This window comes from Pocillopora verrucosa, chromosome 4, assembly GCF_036669915.1.
Source record: "Pocillopora verrucosa isolate sample1 chromosome 4, ASM3666991v2, whole genome shotgun sequence".
Classification (NCBI taxonomy): domain Eukaryota; kingdom Metazoa; phylum Cnidaria; class Anthozoa; order Scleractinia; family Pocilloporidae; genus Pocillopora; species Pocillopora verrucosa.
Genome location: NC_089315.1, coordinates 11415723 through 11429533, shown reverse-complemented (window position 1 = coordinate 11429533; position 13811 = coordinate 11415723). Strand labels below are relative to the sequence as shown.

The 13811-nt window shown below is 38.0% G+C and overlaps 1 protein-coding gene and 1 long non-coding RNA gene across 15 annotated transcripts in view; one reads left to right on the top strand and one right to left on the bottom strand.

Annotated features, from left to right (window-relative positions):
• The window catches only part of LOC131777422 (TNF receptor-associated factor 2), a 34060-nt gene that overhangs the window by 16239 nt on the left and 4010 nt on the right, over positions 1–13811 (top strand). For 10 of the 14 annotated variants that reach the window (XM_059093722.2, XM_059093718.2, XM_066165853.1 and 7 more), the window contains 6 exons: positions 10199–10395; positions 10547–10607; positions 11745–11849; positions 12301–12465; positions 13141–13218; positions 13703–13792. In XM_059093722.2, coding sequence (XP_058949705.1) covers positions 10250–10395; positions 10547–10607; positions 11745–11849; positions 12301–12465; positions 13141–13218; positions 13703–13792 — 645 coding nt within the window. In that variant the 5' untranslated portion in view covers positions 10199–10249. Of the gene's footprint in view, positions 1–2158; positions 2363–6159; positions 6221–10198; positions 10396–10546; positions 10608–11744; positions 11850–12300; positions 12466–13140; positions 13219–13702; positions 13793–13811 lie in introns of those variants that run through there. The other 4 variants (XM_059093730.2, XM_059093725.2, XM_059093727.2 and 1 more) reach the window with 4 other exon arrangements.
• On the bottom strand, positions 3835–7705 carry LOC131777425 (uncharacterized). The gene is made up of 2 exons (XR_009339627.2): positions 7491–7705; positions 3835–5091 (listed from the first exon to the last, which is right to left on the bottom strand). It is a non-coding gene; the product is annotated as an uncharacterized lncRNA (long non-coding RNA).

Genomic DNA, 13811 nt, shown 5'->3' with positions numbered 1-13811 from the left:
AAAATTGCGACCATTTTTGTTTTTGTAATCATAATTCAACGCATTTTTCGAGGATTGTCGATTCATTTATTTTCATTCATTAATTAAGTCGGCTTTTCTTCCCCGTGAAGGACTATTGTGTTTATATGATAAACAAAATAATACATGGTTGCTTGTAGATATGGAATTTCTCTTCTCGTGTTCAACTTGACATCTCACTCGTTCGCTGCACTCACTCGTGAGCTATCGAGTTAAACACTCGAAGAGAAATTCCATATCTACGCGCGCCCATGTATTATTCTCTATTTATCCCCCACTCTCTCTTTTCCTGTACCCTTCGATAAGTTGAGTCAAAAATAACCCCATTGTAATGCTAGAAGCAGCGTCGTTTTTCTTGTGCAACGTCATAGTCATATGTCACGCATGTAACAAAACAGCATTAGGGAAGTTGCGGCCAAAATAGGCTATTAGTCTGAAGCAGGACACATATCCAGAGTAGAAGACAGCTGGACGCGTTATAGTTAGACCAGAAGTTTATTTATTACAATTCAACAGCACAGAAGACGAAAATTGAAAAAAGATGTGGAAAACGGGTAGTCTTTCATTTCCCGGGTTCTGATTAGCGATATTGGGCACGCATGACCAGAGGGACGGCGGTCGCACAGGACCAGTGGAATCAAAGTGGGCACCCGGGACCAGAGGGACAGCGGTCACATAGGCCCGGAAAAAATAGCCAGAACACGGGACCAGAGGATCTGTGGGAACTCAGGAAAAGAGAGACAGTGGATCCAGATGACCAGGGGGACAGTAGGCACGCAGGACGAGAGTGACAGTGGGAACCCACGACAAAAGGACACAGAACCAAAGTACTGAAGAGAAGGCGAATAGAACTAGAGGGACGGTGGGGATGCAAGACCTCAGCCTCAGTGGGCACTCAGGAACAAAGCAACAGTGGATACTCGGGATCAGAGAAACAACAGATTCACAGAACCAGAGGACTTTGTGCACAATGGATTAAGGGACCTTTGGGCACACTTAAGCGGAGGAACAGTGGACATACAGGAACAGGGGACAGTAGGCATTCAGGAACAAAGGAACAGTGGGAACCCAGGACTAAAGGACACAGAACCAAAGCACTGAACAGAAGGCGAATAGAACTAGAGGGATGGTGGGGATGCAAGACCACATCCTCAGTGGGCACTCAGGAACAAAGCAACAGTGGACACACAGGATCAGAGGTTCACAGAACCATAGGACTGTGTGCACAATGGACTAAGGGACCTTTAGGCACAAGCAAGTGAAGGAATAGTGGATATACAGGACCAGGGGAACACTAGGCACTCAGGAATAAAGGAACAGTAGGCATTCAGGAACAAAGAAACAGTGGGCACACAGGATCAGAGAAACAAATGGTTCACAGAACCAGAGAACCTTTGGAGACAAAGGACCAGAAAAAAAAAAGAAACAGAGGACACATAGGACCACAGGAACAATTTACAACAAGGACCAGAGGAACAGTTGACACACAGGAAAAGAGGAACAGTTGACACACATCGCCATCGTAAGAAAGCCTTGATCCTTCAAAAAGTATAGGGTCATGGCCAGTTGTTTTTCAACAGACAACACATCAAGTCCTTTTGGACTCCTACCAGGTTGAAGAAAGGGTCGCAATTCATCTACTACAGACATGGAAACTGCACGGTTTATTCTCAAGTTCTTCTTCCGCTCTCTTTCCAGCAAAATTCCATCGAACAAGTTAAGCCACCACTGTTCTGTCCCCCCCGAATTTCTCCACATTCTACCTCGACTACGAGGTAATTCTTATTCGAATGTGTCGAAGTAGTGCAACAGTGGCATTGTACTTCTGCGTTTCCCGAACAGTTAATTGCCTTTGGCGGAAGCTTTGCATCATTAAAGGAGTCAATAAAAAGCCACAGCACTGAAAAGTGGCAGCAAGAGCACCTATTGAAACAAGAACCGCGCAGAGGGAGGGGCTGAGGGTCTTAAGCCCCCCCCCCCCCCCCCACTTTTTTGCAAAAATAAAAATAAATTAGACAAAAAATAATTTAACAAAAATAACGGATCAAAAAATAGCCCCCTACTCAAAAGCTTGCTGCGCGGTCTCTATAAAGGAAAGAGCATTGACAACCAAAATGTGTCGATTGCCCCCCATTTTGTCTATTTACATGCCTTGTGACTATTCAAAACCTAAGTGCAAGTGATTAGAACAGATTTTGCGTGACCTTACTCTGCTCAACAATACTCTCGAACAGATATTGAATTTAGCCGCTGGGAAAACTGTGCAAACCTCCAATGAGATCGCAGAAAACCGAATTCTAAAGAGTGTTAACTTCCCTCCCAAGGTTTGCAGAACACTGAAAAGGTAAATAGACTTGAAAGTAAATGAAAGGCGACTCGACTAGCCGCTGATGATGCATCCACCGGAAGCAATATATTAAAATATGTCAAAGTGAAATGATGGTTAAGTACAAATCACAGGGGACTGACTTCATCTCTATTTGGGAATGCCCCTTTTTTAATGTGTCAGTAACCAGTGTCGTAAAAAGAATTGCCAAAAAGCAGATTATGTATTCAAAGTTAGACAGCTTTTAGTGGGTTGCACACGATTTAGAACAGGGAATCACTGTTTTATTAATTACCTTTGGGTGCAATGATGTTATTGCTGAACTTTCCATTGTAAAATTCGTTTACAGTTTTCGAAAGGTAGCCATGTATAAATGCAATTTGTCTGAAAAACACATCCAAATCGATTACATCCTTTTTTCGTAAATAAAGGAGTAATTTTCTAAAGAAAATGTGATGCTGCGTAAATGATTTACCGACGCGACCGAGATGCAACGTAAGCACATTTAGACTCCAGATGCGCAAGAGGTCTCGTTTAGTTACTTTATGATCTGCAAATAGATAGGATGTGCAATCGGAACGTATTGCTATACTATAAAACGAACAAGATTGAGGTAAACGATAAAAATAACTATAATAACGATAGAAATTGCATATAATCATTGTGAGGAGCTAATATAAATACAAGGCAAACGCGTGACTAACTGCTATGATATAAGTTTTAAACGTGACACGGTATTGATAGACAATCAATCAAATCAGTCAATTACAGACTTTATTTCACTTCGAATTTGTTGATAGCAATAATTCTACACAATAATTAAAGTGCATTAATCGGTGAAATATATGGATAGATACATAAAATTAAATAGGATAAAAATTAAATATTATAGATAACAATTTACATGTATGTACAAGTACTTTCAGAATTTAACATTTGTCACAAGAAAGAACAGCATTTATTATCCAGTAGGAAAGTTTTTAGTGCAATTTTGAAGGCAGCAAAAGAAGTAGACACACGGACATTATCCGGCAATAAGTTCCATAGTTTGCTGGTATGACATCAAAACGAATGAAGACCATAATTTGTTGTATTTTACATGTGGGATAATTAAACGGACCCTTACTTTAAAAAGCGCAATCGGAAGGCATCTTTACACTTTAAAACTAACAAGTTTGAGGATACCGATGAAAATAACTATAATAATTATAGAAATTGCACATAATCATTGTGAGTAGCTAGATAAATATAAACACAAGAGAAACACGTGACTAACTGCTATGACATAAATTTTAAACGTAACATTGTATTGATAAACGTTCCTTCACTTCAAAGGGTAGTTTCTACATTTCTCTGTTGATGACTTTCACCATGGTTGTCGAGCCGTATTTACATCAGTAGAGAACTTTATTCCAACTCGTCTGAAGAGTCACAGGTTTATTTGAGGGACAGGATTAAATAAAAATAATAAAACAAAAACTGTCATGAAATAAGTAACAAAAACACGTTTATTATCTGATTTACATTGTCAAGACGGTTTATAATACTGGTATCACATCTATAGTAGGTCATTCAATATGTTCCACAATCTTGGTGCATAAAATTTAAAAGAATGCCTCCCTTTGGAAGAAGTATATTTACGTGGTAACTGAAATTTGTTTTGACCTCCGAGTCCATCAAAGTCACAATAAAATGTTAAGTTCTTGATTAGAGCTATGTTACTATATATGTCTGTCCCCTTGAAGAACTTGTGTGTCCTAGCCTCCATGTTAAGTAGTCTTCTCTCTCTCTCTTGGGAGTTGACAAGTCCCAGATTATCAAGAAGAGTTTTGTATTTTTTAGTTTTACAATTAGTAATAATTCGAAATATATTTTTATTCGGAGTTTCCCGTTTAACACAATTTTTCACACTAAAGAAATGCAACATTTACTGCAATTTTGGGGGTTGACATAAAGAAAGTCAAGAAAGTCTTGTAAAGCCTTGCTTTGAGTTACTGAGAGTATGTTTGAATCTTTCGACTACTTTCACTGGAATGTTTCACTTCCACAGACGTTGGAAGCCTTCGTAATTCTTGATGTTACTGCAACCATAATATCCATGTTCGAGTAGTTCTGTCTGACAGCTGAAGTATTTACAGTATGCAATTAGGCTGTCAGCTAAGATACCACTTCTTAAAAGCAGATGTTACTCGACCCTTCTTCCAGCAGTTCGGATAGAAATCCTGAATAATTGAGGCATTAAAGATGGTGGAAAGGGGACCTGATGTAATAGAAGTAGAGTCCTTGAGGGGACGTGAAGTCACCAAATCATTTTTTTGGAATACAGTCACCTCCATGATCTGAACTCGTTGCCTTACTAAATCACAGTAAAGCACTCCTTCAAACACTTGTGATGAGTGAATGATTAAGAAAGACAATAGTGTTTAGAATTGCCAATACTTCTCATGGACGTTACAGCTGTGCTAACTCGGTAATGTAGGATGGTCTTGTGCTGTCAGCGACGAAATACTGCTGGCATTGTGATAGGCTCATAGTTCAGTTTGAATTTTCCTACCAAATTTTTTCATTGCAACCATTTAATACTGTTAGACAGAGACTTAACTGTAAATAGACAGGGCCTTGAACCTCGGTTGCTTAAACCTGAACGTCTCCAACGTGTTTTTCCTCGAATTAAGACAAATAAAAATCATCGTTGGGTTGAGGAGGCGTCTAACTGCAATATTCCATCGTCTAATAAACAGTTAGTCCTGTGGTTCGAAAATAATCAAATCTGAACGTCAATTTAACAATAGATTCCAAGTTGCCGTGCGTCTGTTAAGTAATAGATCACAGATGACGTCAAAATGTTGTAAGAACAAAAAGGTGGCACACGAGGCACAGCCGAGTGTGTCACTGATTTTCTGACCACATTTTGACGTCCTCTGTGATCTATTACTGAACAGACGCACGGTTACTTGGAATCTATTTGTTTTATACAATAAAAAATGTTTAAAAGTTTTAATGATGACGTCATTCATACGTCTGTCCTCCAATAAATCATAAGTGAGAACCAACCAGAATGCGTGCATAACTGAGCTTATTATATCAAAAAGTAAATTTTTCTCTGAAGTTTGTCTGCAGCACCATCATTTCTTGCCCTCCTAGTAATTCAGTTTTGAATTGAGACTTGCAATACTATAATTACTTTGTGATATAAGGCAAGCCGCTTGGGCAGACAGTGTAGATAAATTTACCCACGATATCATCTCTTCAAGTGCAAATAAATATTGTAGGTGGGTTTTAGATGAAAAATGCCTGACAAGATATTTTAATTGTCATATGCATTTACAGCATATGATATATAAGCCTGCGTTGAGACTTTCCATAATAATCTCGTTTTTTTGCCTGGTACTAGTAACCGTAATTTAGTTTGAATATACAAGTTTTATATATAGATTATATATAGGACAGGTCAACAGGAGTAACATTACAAAGCTGAGCTAAAGTGAAAGTGTTCTTTTACAAAAAAGTTTGGAATCGTCAAGGTAAACCTTTATGCTCCAGGTATAAACATCTATCATCTTTGTTACATCTATCTTGTGTTTGCAGCATGTCCAGTTCTCACAATACTGGTGGTAAGCAATGCAGATATTTTGAGTGACCGCCAGAACCTTTTAATTCTCATATTTATAGTGTTGTTATCCATGCCTTTTTGATTTCGTATGATAGGGTCAGTCGATTTTTTATTTTTGCAATGACCGTTAATAATTTGATAAGATATTTAGGTTATTAGGCCTACCCCCCTGTAAGGAAATCATAATACTCCACGGAATGAGAAATTTGCAAATCTGCGCTTGGAAATTTTGAAAAAAGTGGAATTTTCGTCTTGACTAAAAAGTAAGTTCCACTCCCAATTCCCATGACACGGCATAGCATTCTACATTCTGCTGTCTAATATATAATATTTTTAACCTGTTATTGAAATGGTTTCTGTTGAGATCGAATTTATAAGATGCTGATTTCCCTGATTTCAACCTTCTCTGTCTTGATGCGCTAGAGTTAGACTGTGTTTAGGAAGGTTTACGATCGATTCAAAAACTACGGGAAACTCATAAAATGTTTCATCATCTTTAGTTTAATTGATATTCACAATAACGCATCCGTATAAATGTTTTCCTGCATTGGTAAGATTATGTTATCCCTTTGTAAATTCCACCTTTTCCTTTAATGGTGGTTTGCTCGAGTAAAAGAGGAAGCTCTTAGCCCTTCTCAATCAAGTTTAGCAAGATTTTGTTGTTAATGTGGAATTGATTTAACTATTTGGTTTGTTCCACTGACATCAATGATAGAGGTTCAGCGGTCGATGAACTCACTTCTGTAGCCATCTTTCGGTTTACCAAACAGCTCGCTTCTCCTTAGGAAAATCATTCGTAAGATTCTGAAAATTTCCTTAGATACATCAATCGATTGTTACTTAAAAGGTAGAGAATCATTTAGTATCATTTTCATTCGCGTGATAATTCGTGTTTTGAGTCACAAGTATTTTTACGAAATACAACATTCAAATACATAGTGGATATAGATGATATGCTTCGTAAGCACATTTCAATAAAACGACGACGCTGCATATTTATTTGGAATTCCTTTGGGAAATGCTGTTTCGTTATAGAATCAATTACTAGACAAAAAAACTCTTACAGACAACACACGGTACAAGTTTCATATTTTGCATCAAATTTAGCCTCTTTTCCTCGAAAATTCGAACAGATTTCATAATTTTAGGCAACAGCTACACAATACATCCGTTTGACAGCGAGAAACTAAGTCAACAGGTAAATATTAATCGAGTACCCGTCGCTGGAACAACGGCGAATACGTTCAATTTTTGAACGTATTTTTCAAATTTGCGAGGCAAGAATATTATCCAAATAAAAATCTCTTAACATCTATATCGATTTGTTTGGAAATTTATTATTTTTTATTTTTTTTTCTTAAACGAGCAAACGATTTCAGTCTCTAGCGAGGCAAAGTTAAAGCGCTGATTTCAGTTTGTGCCTAAATTTTATCTCTCTTATTCAGTATTGTGAACGCTTGACTTTGGTCAGTATGAATGAAAAGCGATATTTTGATGACCTTTAACAAAAGTTTTGATGTTTGGAAATCTTACCGGTCTTGGCTTCGCTCCACTAACAGTTGTCACGATGCACTAGTTCCTATAGTCAATGCTCTAATTGCACCGTTTTTAGGCTACATCTAGCCATATGTTGTTACATCGACGTATTCTGCAATTTTGAAAATACTTTTCCGCCTGATGTTGTAAAGAGAGGTTCACTCGTGTCTTCGACTAGATGAAATCACTCACGAAAAGATGAAATCACGAAAAACCTCGTGGCATATTTTAATTAAAACTCAGTTCCTATTTCTGTCAACCAGTTATAGCTCGGCAAATAAACTCGTGACGAATGTGTGATCATGTAGAAATTAGCATTTCGCCTGTTCTGGGTGTTATCATTGTTCGCATTCATTGAATAATATTTTATTTATTGCTCAAGATAATTTCATCTTGAGTGAAAATTGATTATCATTAATTTGACGATAAATTAGCTCTTGAAGTGATTTAAGTATTTTAAGCTGAGGTTTTTCCTGTTGGCTATTTTGCCTACACCGGTTTAGATAAAAATCAACGGCTGTATCGAGGAGATACGAGGATTCCCCCGTGGTTACGACAAATTTCTCCTTCTCTTGGGAGTAGTAAACCTAGAAATGATAACTCGCTAAAATGGCCTCTTTGCGAGAAAGTAAGCGGTCAGAAAACAAGCAATGCACTGCATTTTCCATTTTCAGCGAAAATTTGACTGTATTTTCAAGTTTTTATTCCAAAGAGCGGTCATAAATATTCCCATACAAACTCTCATATTTTCGCCATGATTTTTATTACGCAAAAGGATCATCTCACAGCTGGAGCTCGGGCTGCCTGTGGGTAGACGGGCAAACGTTTGGCAAATTGATAGCTGATGCTTATCTAAGCCATTTTTTTCGACGTTTGGAAATCAAATTGAAATACCAGCGTTGACCATGTAGCCTCTTCAACGAACAAGCATAAATTACACAAATATTTCAGATATTCAACGTTTCCTGTTTCCTATTTGTATATTTCCTCTAAGTAAAAAAAAAGATTTTTCCTCTAGCTGTATACAGGCTCCCCATACTTTATTGTAAATCTCCTCGAATAAGTCTGCGTTTGTTAAACGAAAGGCTTTAGGGAATTAAATATATGATTCATCCGCCAGTCTTATGTTATCGGAAGGACCTCTGCATAAATTTTGTGACTATTAAAAGATTCTCGGACTCCTTCATGGGAAACCAACACATCTCGACAGACTGCTAGACGAATCATCCTACAACCCGACATCACACAAAGCCACAACTATCAGGACTCTAACACGACGAGTGTTACCAGTATGTAACACGACAGACAGCTTATCCGACGAAAACAAATACCTCGACCGTGAATTTTTTAAAAAAAGAGATCAATTGCTCCGACTGCTAAGCCTCCTACATCGGAGAGGCTGGCAGAAACCTCACAACAAGACTGACTGAATACAAGCGGGCGACGAGGAAAGGTGATTTCAAGAATCTCATTGCTGAACATCACGGACCTACGAAGCACACATACGGCACTGGTTTACCAACTTAGATTAGACTACCCTGAACAGGTGTCAATCACTACCGGCACCATACAAACAACTTACTCACGAAATTAACATCACAGACGAACCGAACAGAACGACCTAACTTTACTGACAGATCGAAACAGACCAATCACGACCGACCAACGGCACTTGGGTTTTACAGCCAATGACATCATAGCAAAACTGACCGATCAGTTTATACGAACCGGACTTAGAACATTCGACCAACCACAACCATTCATTCGACTCTGATGATGACTTCCGCTCTATTTGTCAAAACATCAGTTACCATTACCGACAACTGACAGTCCTTCTCAGGACGATCGCACTTCACTATCACGTGTTTTCCCCGGGTTCAAACCATTTGCTGTACCAAATAGTTCATTACTTTTTTTACTCTTTTGCATCAATAAAGTAAGCTTTTATCAGCGCATTCCAATTCTGCATGGCAAAATATCAGTAAACGTTGCTCTCATAGAGGTTAGCTTTGTTTGTGACGACTTGCGATGCTTCTTCAAATTATTAAGGCATACATAAGAATTTCGAGTCCCAAGTCTTGAGCAACAACAACGAGAAATAATGATGATAATAATGATAGTGATAGTAACGAAAATGTTAGTAATGATGACGATAATGACGATGATGATAAAGGGGATCGAAATGCGTTAGTGAAAATAAAATAAAGGGATGCAAACAATAACGCGTATCGTCGGAACCCATTGCCCGACGAAGGCTTACCACATGGAATCCGAAACGTAACAATTTGAGAATGGACAGCGACTGAGAAAAGGGAGACAGATAGATAGAGATAGATAAAATAGTAGAAATGCACATATATTGTAAAAGTTTTTACCACTCTTCCCATCATTTTAGCTGCTTTGTTTTCAACAATTGTTGACCTTTTTGTAGTATTACAAATGTCACTAAACTGTAATCTGATTGGCTTATCCACTCGCCATCAATCTATGTCGTGATGGATGATTGTGATGGTGGATTCGGGCTCCCCCCTCGTCATCCATTACTATTATTATTATTATTATATTATCGTGCTCATCTAATTTTTAAGCATAAAGTAGACGGACATGTTATATTTTCCATGTACTATTAACTTTTTCAGTTTCGATATGGCTACCTTGTGTAACCTCATGTTTTTTTTACGGTGTGATGATAATTACCGATACAGGTGCACAAAGTTAAGTAAACTTCCCACCTTCTTCGTCATTCCACATAAAGCATGCCTGGACATCCTCTTTCAAAAAGGGACAAAGAGGCTTTAGCCGAGAAGTACCTTTGCCTATACTGTCAACTGCTTCTAAGAGACGCCATGCAGACAAGTTGTGGACATTTTTATTGCCAGTCATGTTTGGTAAATCTCATTAAGTAAGTGTACGTTCGAAGATTTTAAACTGCTACTATTTTTGCTGTTTTATATTATCATCACTAAAGACGTACTGGTTACACTATTCATATTAGAAAGATACCTAACTGATTCCTGTTCCATCTTACAAATCAGTGGCTGTTTTTCTATCAGGGATGAAACCTCCATGGTGATGATATGTTTAAAGGATCAGACAAGGCTTTTGTCCACTCAGGTTTGGATTTTTTTCTTTGTACTGTGTCTTTTTCAAATGCGATCTTATGTAATTACAACTTTTATAATCAAAAAGCGAATTAAGTAGGAAATTCATTATACATCTCATTAGTCAGCGTTTATTTTAGACTTTGAAGGGAAGGTTTGGGACACCCCTTGGTGAAGGCAAAAACGAACTAGATCATCCCTAAACCGCGAGCCTGCTGATGGGCGTAAACGATAGCCGTTTCAATTGGTGCCACTGTCTCACAAGCGCACCAGTAATAACAACACTTTTCTTTTTTAATGAAGATGATTTAATTTTCTAACATTTTACTTGAATTGTCTGGCATCATTAGGAATCCTATGTTTAAAAAACAAAACAGCAGAGCAAACTCAGAGAATGACAATAAAGCATGACGTGTAAGCAAAATTTGCATGCGAGCCGGAAGTAACAGGTAACACAGCGCCATTAAAATGGGAACCAAAAAAAACCTTAGGTAAAACGTATATTAGTGCGTTTTTATTCAAAGAAGCAATACGATTTGCTAGTTGAAAAGGAGCAAGTCTATTTTAACCTTGATCAGCGGGATAGCAAGGGTACGAGTAAGTCGAATGTCTCTCTCCTGCTCCTTAATTCTGGCATGTATAGGTCTTCTGGCCTCGCTGATGTGAACTGAAACAAATTCACTTGGGATCATGTTTACCATCCTGTGAACCTTCTCACTTAGTCAAGTCATTTGTGAGACTTTCAGCGCGCCGAGACTTTAATTAAACACATTCTCTCATTCCTAGTGTTTCGTGAGCCTGTCTTAAGATATATCTTCCGCCGGTTAAAAGAAATATGCAAGCAAGCAGTGGTGATATCAGATTTGTGGGCAGCAGCTTCTACCGAATGGAAGCAACCGTAGGCGTTGCCGTCACCATCCGACCCTACCCTCACTATTAAAATTGAGAGAATTTTTCTAGTGTCGACTCCATTCCTGAGTGTAGTTCGAAGTTGTTACCACCAGCATTCCAAAATGGCAATATGAGATGCATGCATATCGTCTGAGCTTTGGTCATCTCATACGAAAAGATTTCTGAATAAACATTTTTCAAACTCTTCAACGATCCAATTATGATCACCTCTTAATACCTAACAACTGCACTCTCTCAGGTTTTTGCAGACAGATTCATGCGGAGAGAAATACTTGCTCTTGCCGTATGCTGCACATTCTCGGATGACGGATGCCATTGGAAAGGAGAAGTCAGACATTTAGAGGTAAATACTTGTTCTCTTTTATTACTGTTTCACCACTTTTTATTTTAATCCGTTGACGTCCAAGTGGGTTTGGATAAGAATTGTTACGGCAAAGTCGACCGAGATAGAGGTGCTCTCTGATTCTTAAATTTATTTCACTAACGAAGAAAGTTTCCCTTGCATCAATTTGTTTCTGTTTGATTAAAAAATCATTTCTAATTCATGTATCATCCTACGAATTAACCATGACATTTAAACAAATCTACCACTTCATGTAGGCCAAGTTTTCATTTTTACTAGGAACAACTTTGTGATTAAACCATAAACATTCGCCTTCTTTTCGTACAGAAGCCTTAAATAAAGAGGTTTTTTTGGTTGTACTTTAATTATTTCTAGCAAGCCGCGAATATGTATCTGCGACTTAATGACTGAGTACCAGGAGATACTTAAGTATAATTTTGTCCTGTCACAGAGCCATATCTCAACTTGCGAGTTCCTGAAATTACCATGCGTTCATGCCGAGTGTGGTGTATTGGTGAAAAAAGCTGATATTACCAAGCATTTACAGGAGGAATGCAAGTACAGATTAGAAAAGTGCTCATTTTGTCAACAACAGATCAATCTGAACAAGATGAAGGTGAACTGTCTGCATATATTGTTCACATAATGGTGCTACTTTGAGGACACAAATATTGAAAGCCCATAAGCTTTGGTAATCATAGTCAGGACGACCAGCTGAGGCCCAAACTAATTACGATTAGTGCTCTACATTGTTTAGATTTGTCTTGGGTAATAATCTAGCGGAGCCTTTAACTTGTAGAGAATTTGAAATGATTATGACCCTCTTGACAAAACAGCCTTAGTTGCCAAAACAGCGGAAATAAAGAATAGGCATGAGCGCCATTTACAGGCGGTATCAATACTAAGGTGACGTGGCAGAACAAATCATAATAGCTAAATTAATGCAGATTGTCACGAACTTCCTCTGAATGACAAATTCAGCACTTGGGTCAAACGATAGTACATATACTGTACGAGTGAAACACGCACGTTTACTCAAAGTAATTGTAAGTCAAAATAAATTCGATTCAAGCTGTTGAAGCAGGTTGGTAAAAGCTTCCACTGCTCTGTGGTGTGCCCCTCTCTGACTGGTGGTAAAAATGATGGTGCATGCTTTCAGCAACGTGCAGCAAAATTAGATTTACAAGGTTCCCCTTGACCAGGCAATCAAATTGAGGACAAATAATAGAAATGGAAGTAACACTAAAATATTTTCTACAGCTTTGTCTTCATTGAATTATCTGTCCTATAGGTGCACCAGGAGACGGACTGTCCGGCATATCCAATTCGTTGTGGCAATTGTAACAGAGAGGACATTCCTCGTAGACAGGTAAATGTTTTAATTAAATAAGAATGAAGTTGTTTGAATATCGCCTCATAATTTGAAACAGCGGTAAAAGAATGACTCATTGCTAGTTTCAATCTTTTAAAATCACGTGAGGACAATCAGTGCGCAGTGCAATTTCAAAATTTTTATGAAGATATTATCGTTACTTTTATCGTTGCTTCCATTATTAAGTACTACTACTATTATCATTATTATTGTTATTGTCATTATTATCAATTACTATCACTGGCAGGCTAATTTTCTACTTTTTAAGAAATGAGAGACTTCGGGAATTTGGGAATTTGGACTTGAGTGTTTTTTTCGAAAGGAACATCTCACTCATAACCACTGAACTGAAAATTGAATTTCCTTTAGCAGACTAGATCTTGGTTCTCTGATAGTGTCTGTTTTTGGAGTAAAGGATTGACTAGGCTTACCTCTGTTAGTCTATTAAGTACTCGATGAATTACTGATCTTGTTTTTTTAGTTGCGAGATCACCAGGACCCAGTTTTTGGAAACTGTGAAAATGTGGAGGGCCCATGTCCATTTTCACATATCGGTTGTTCAAAGAAAGAGGTCAGTAAGAGATATTTAG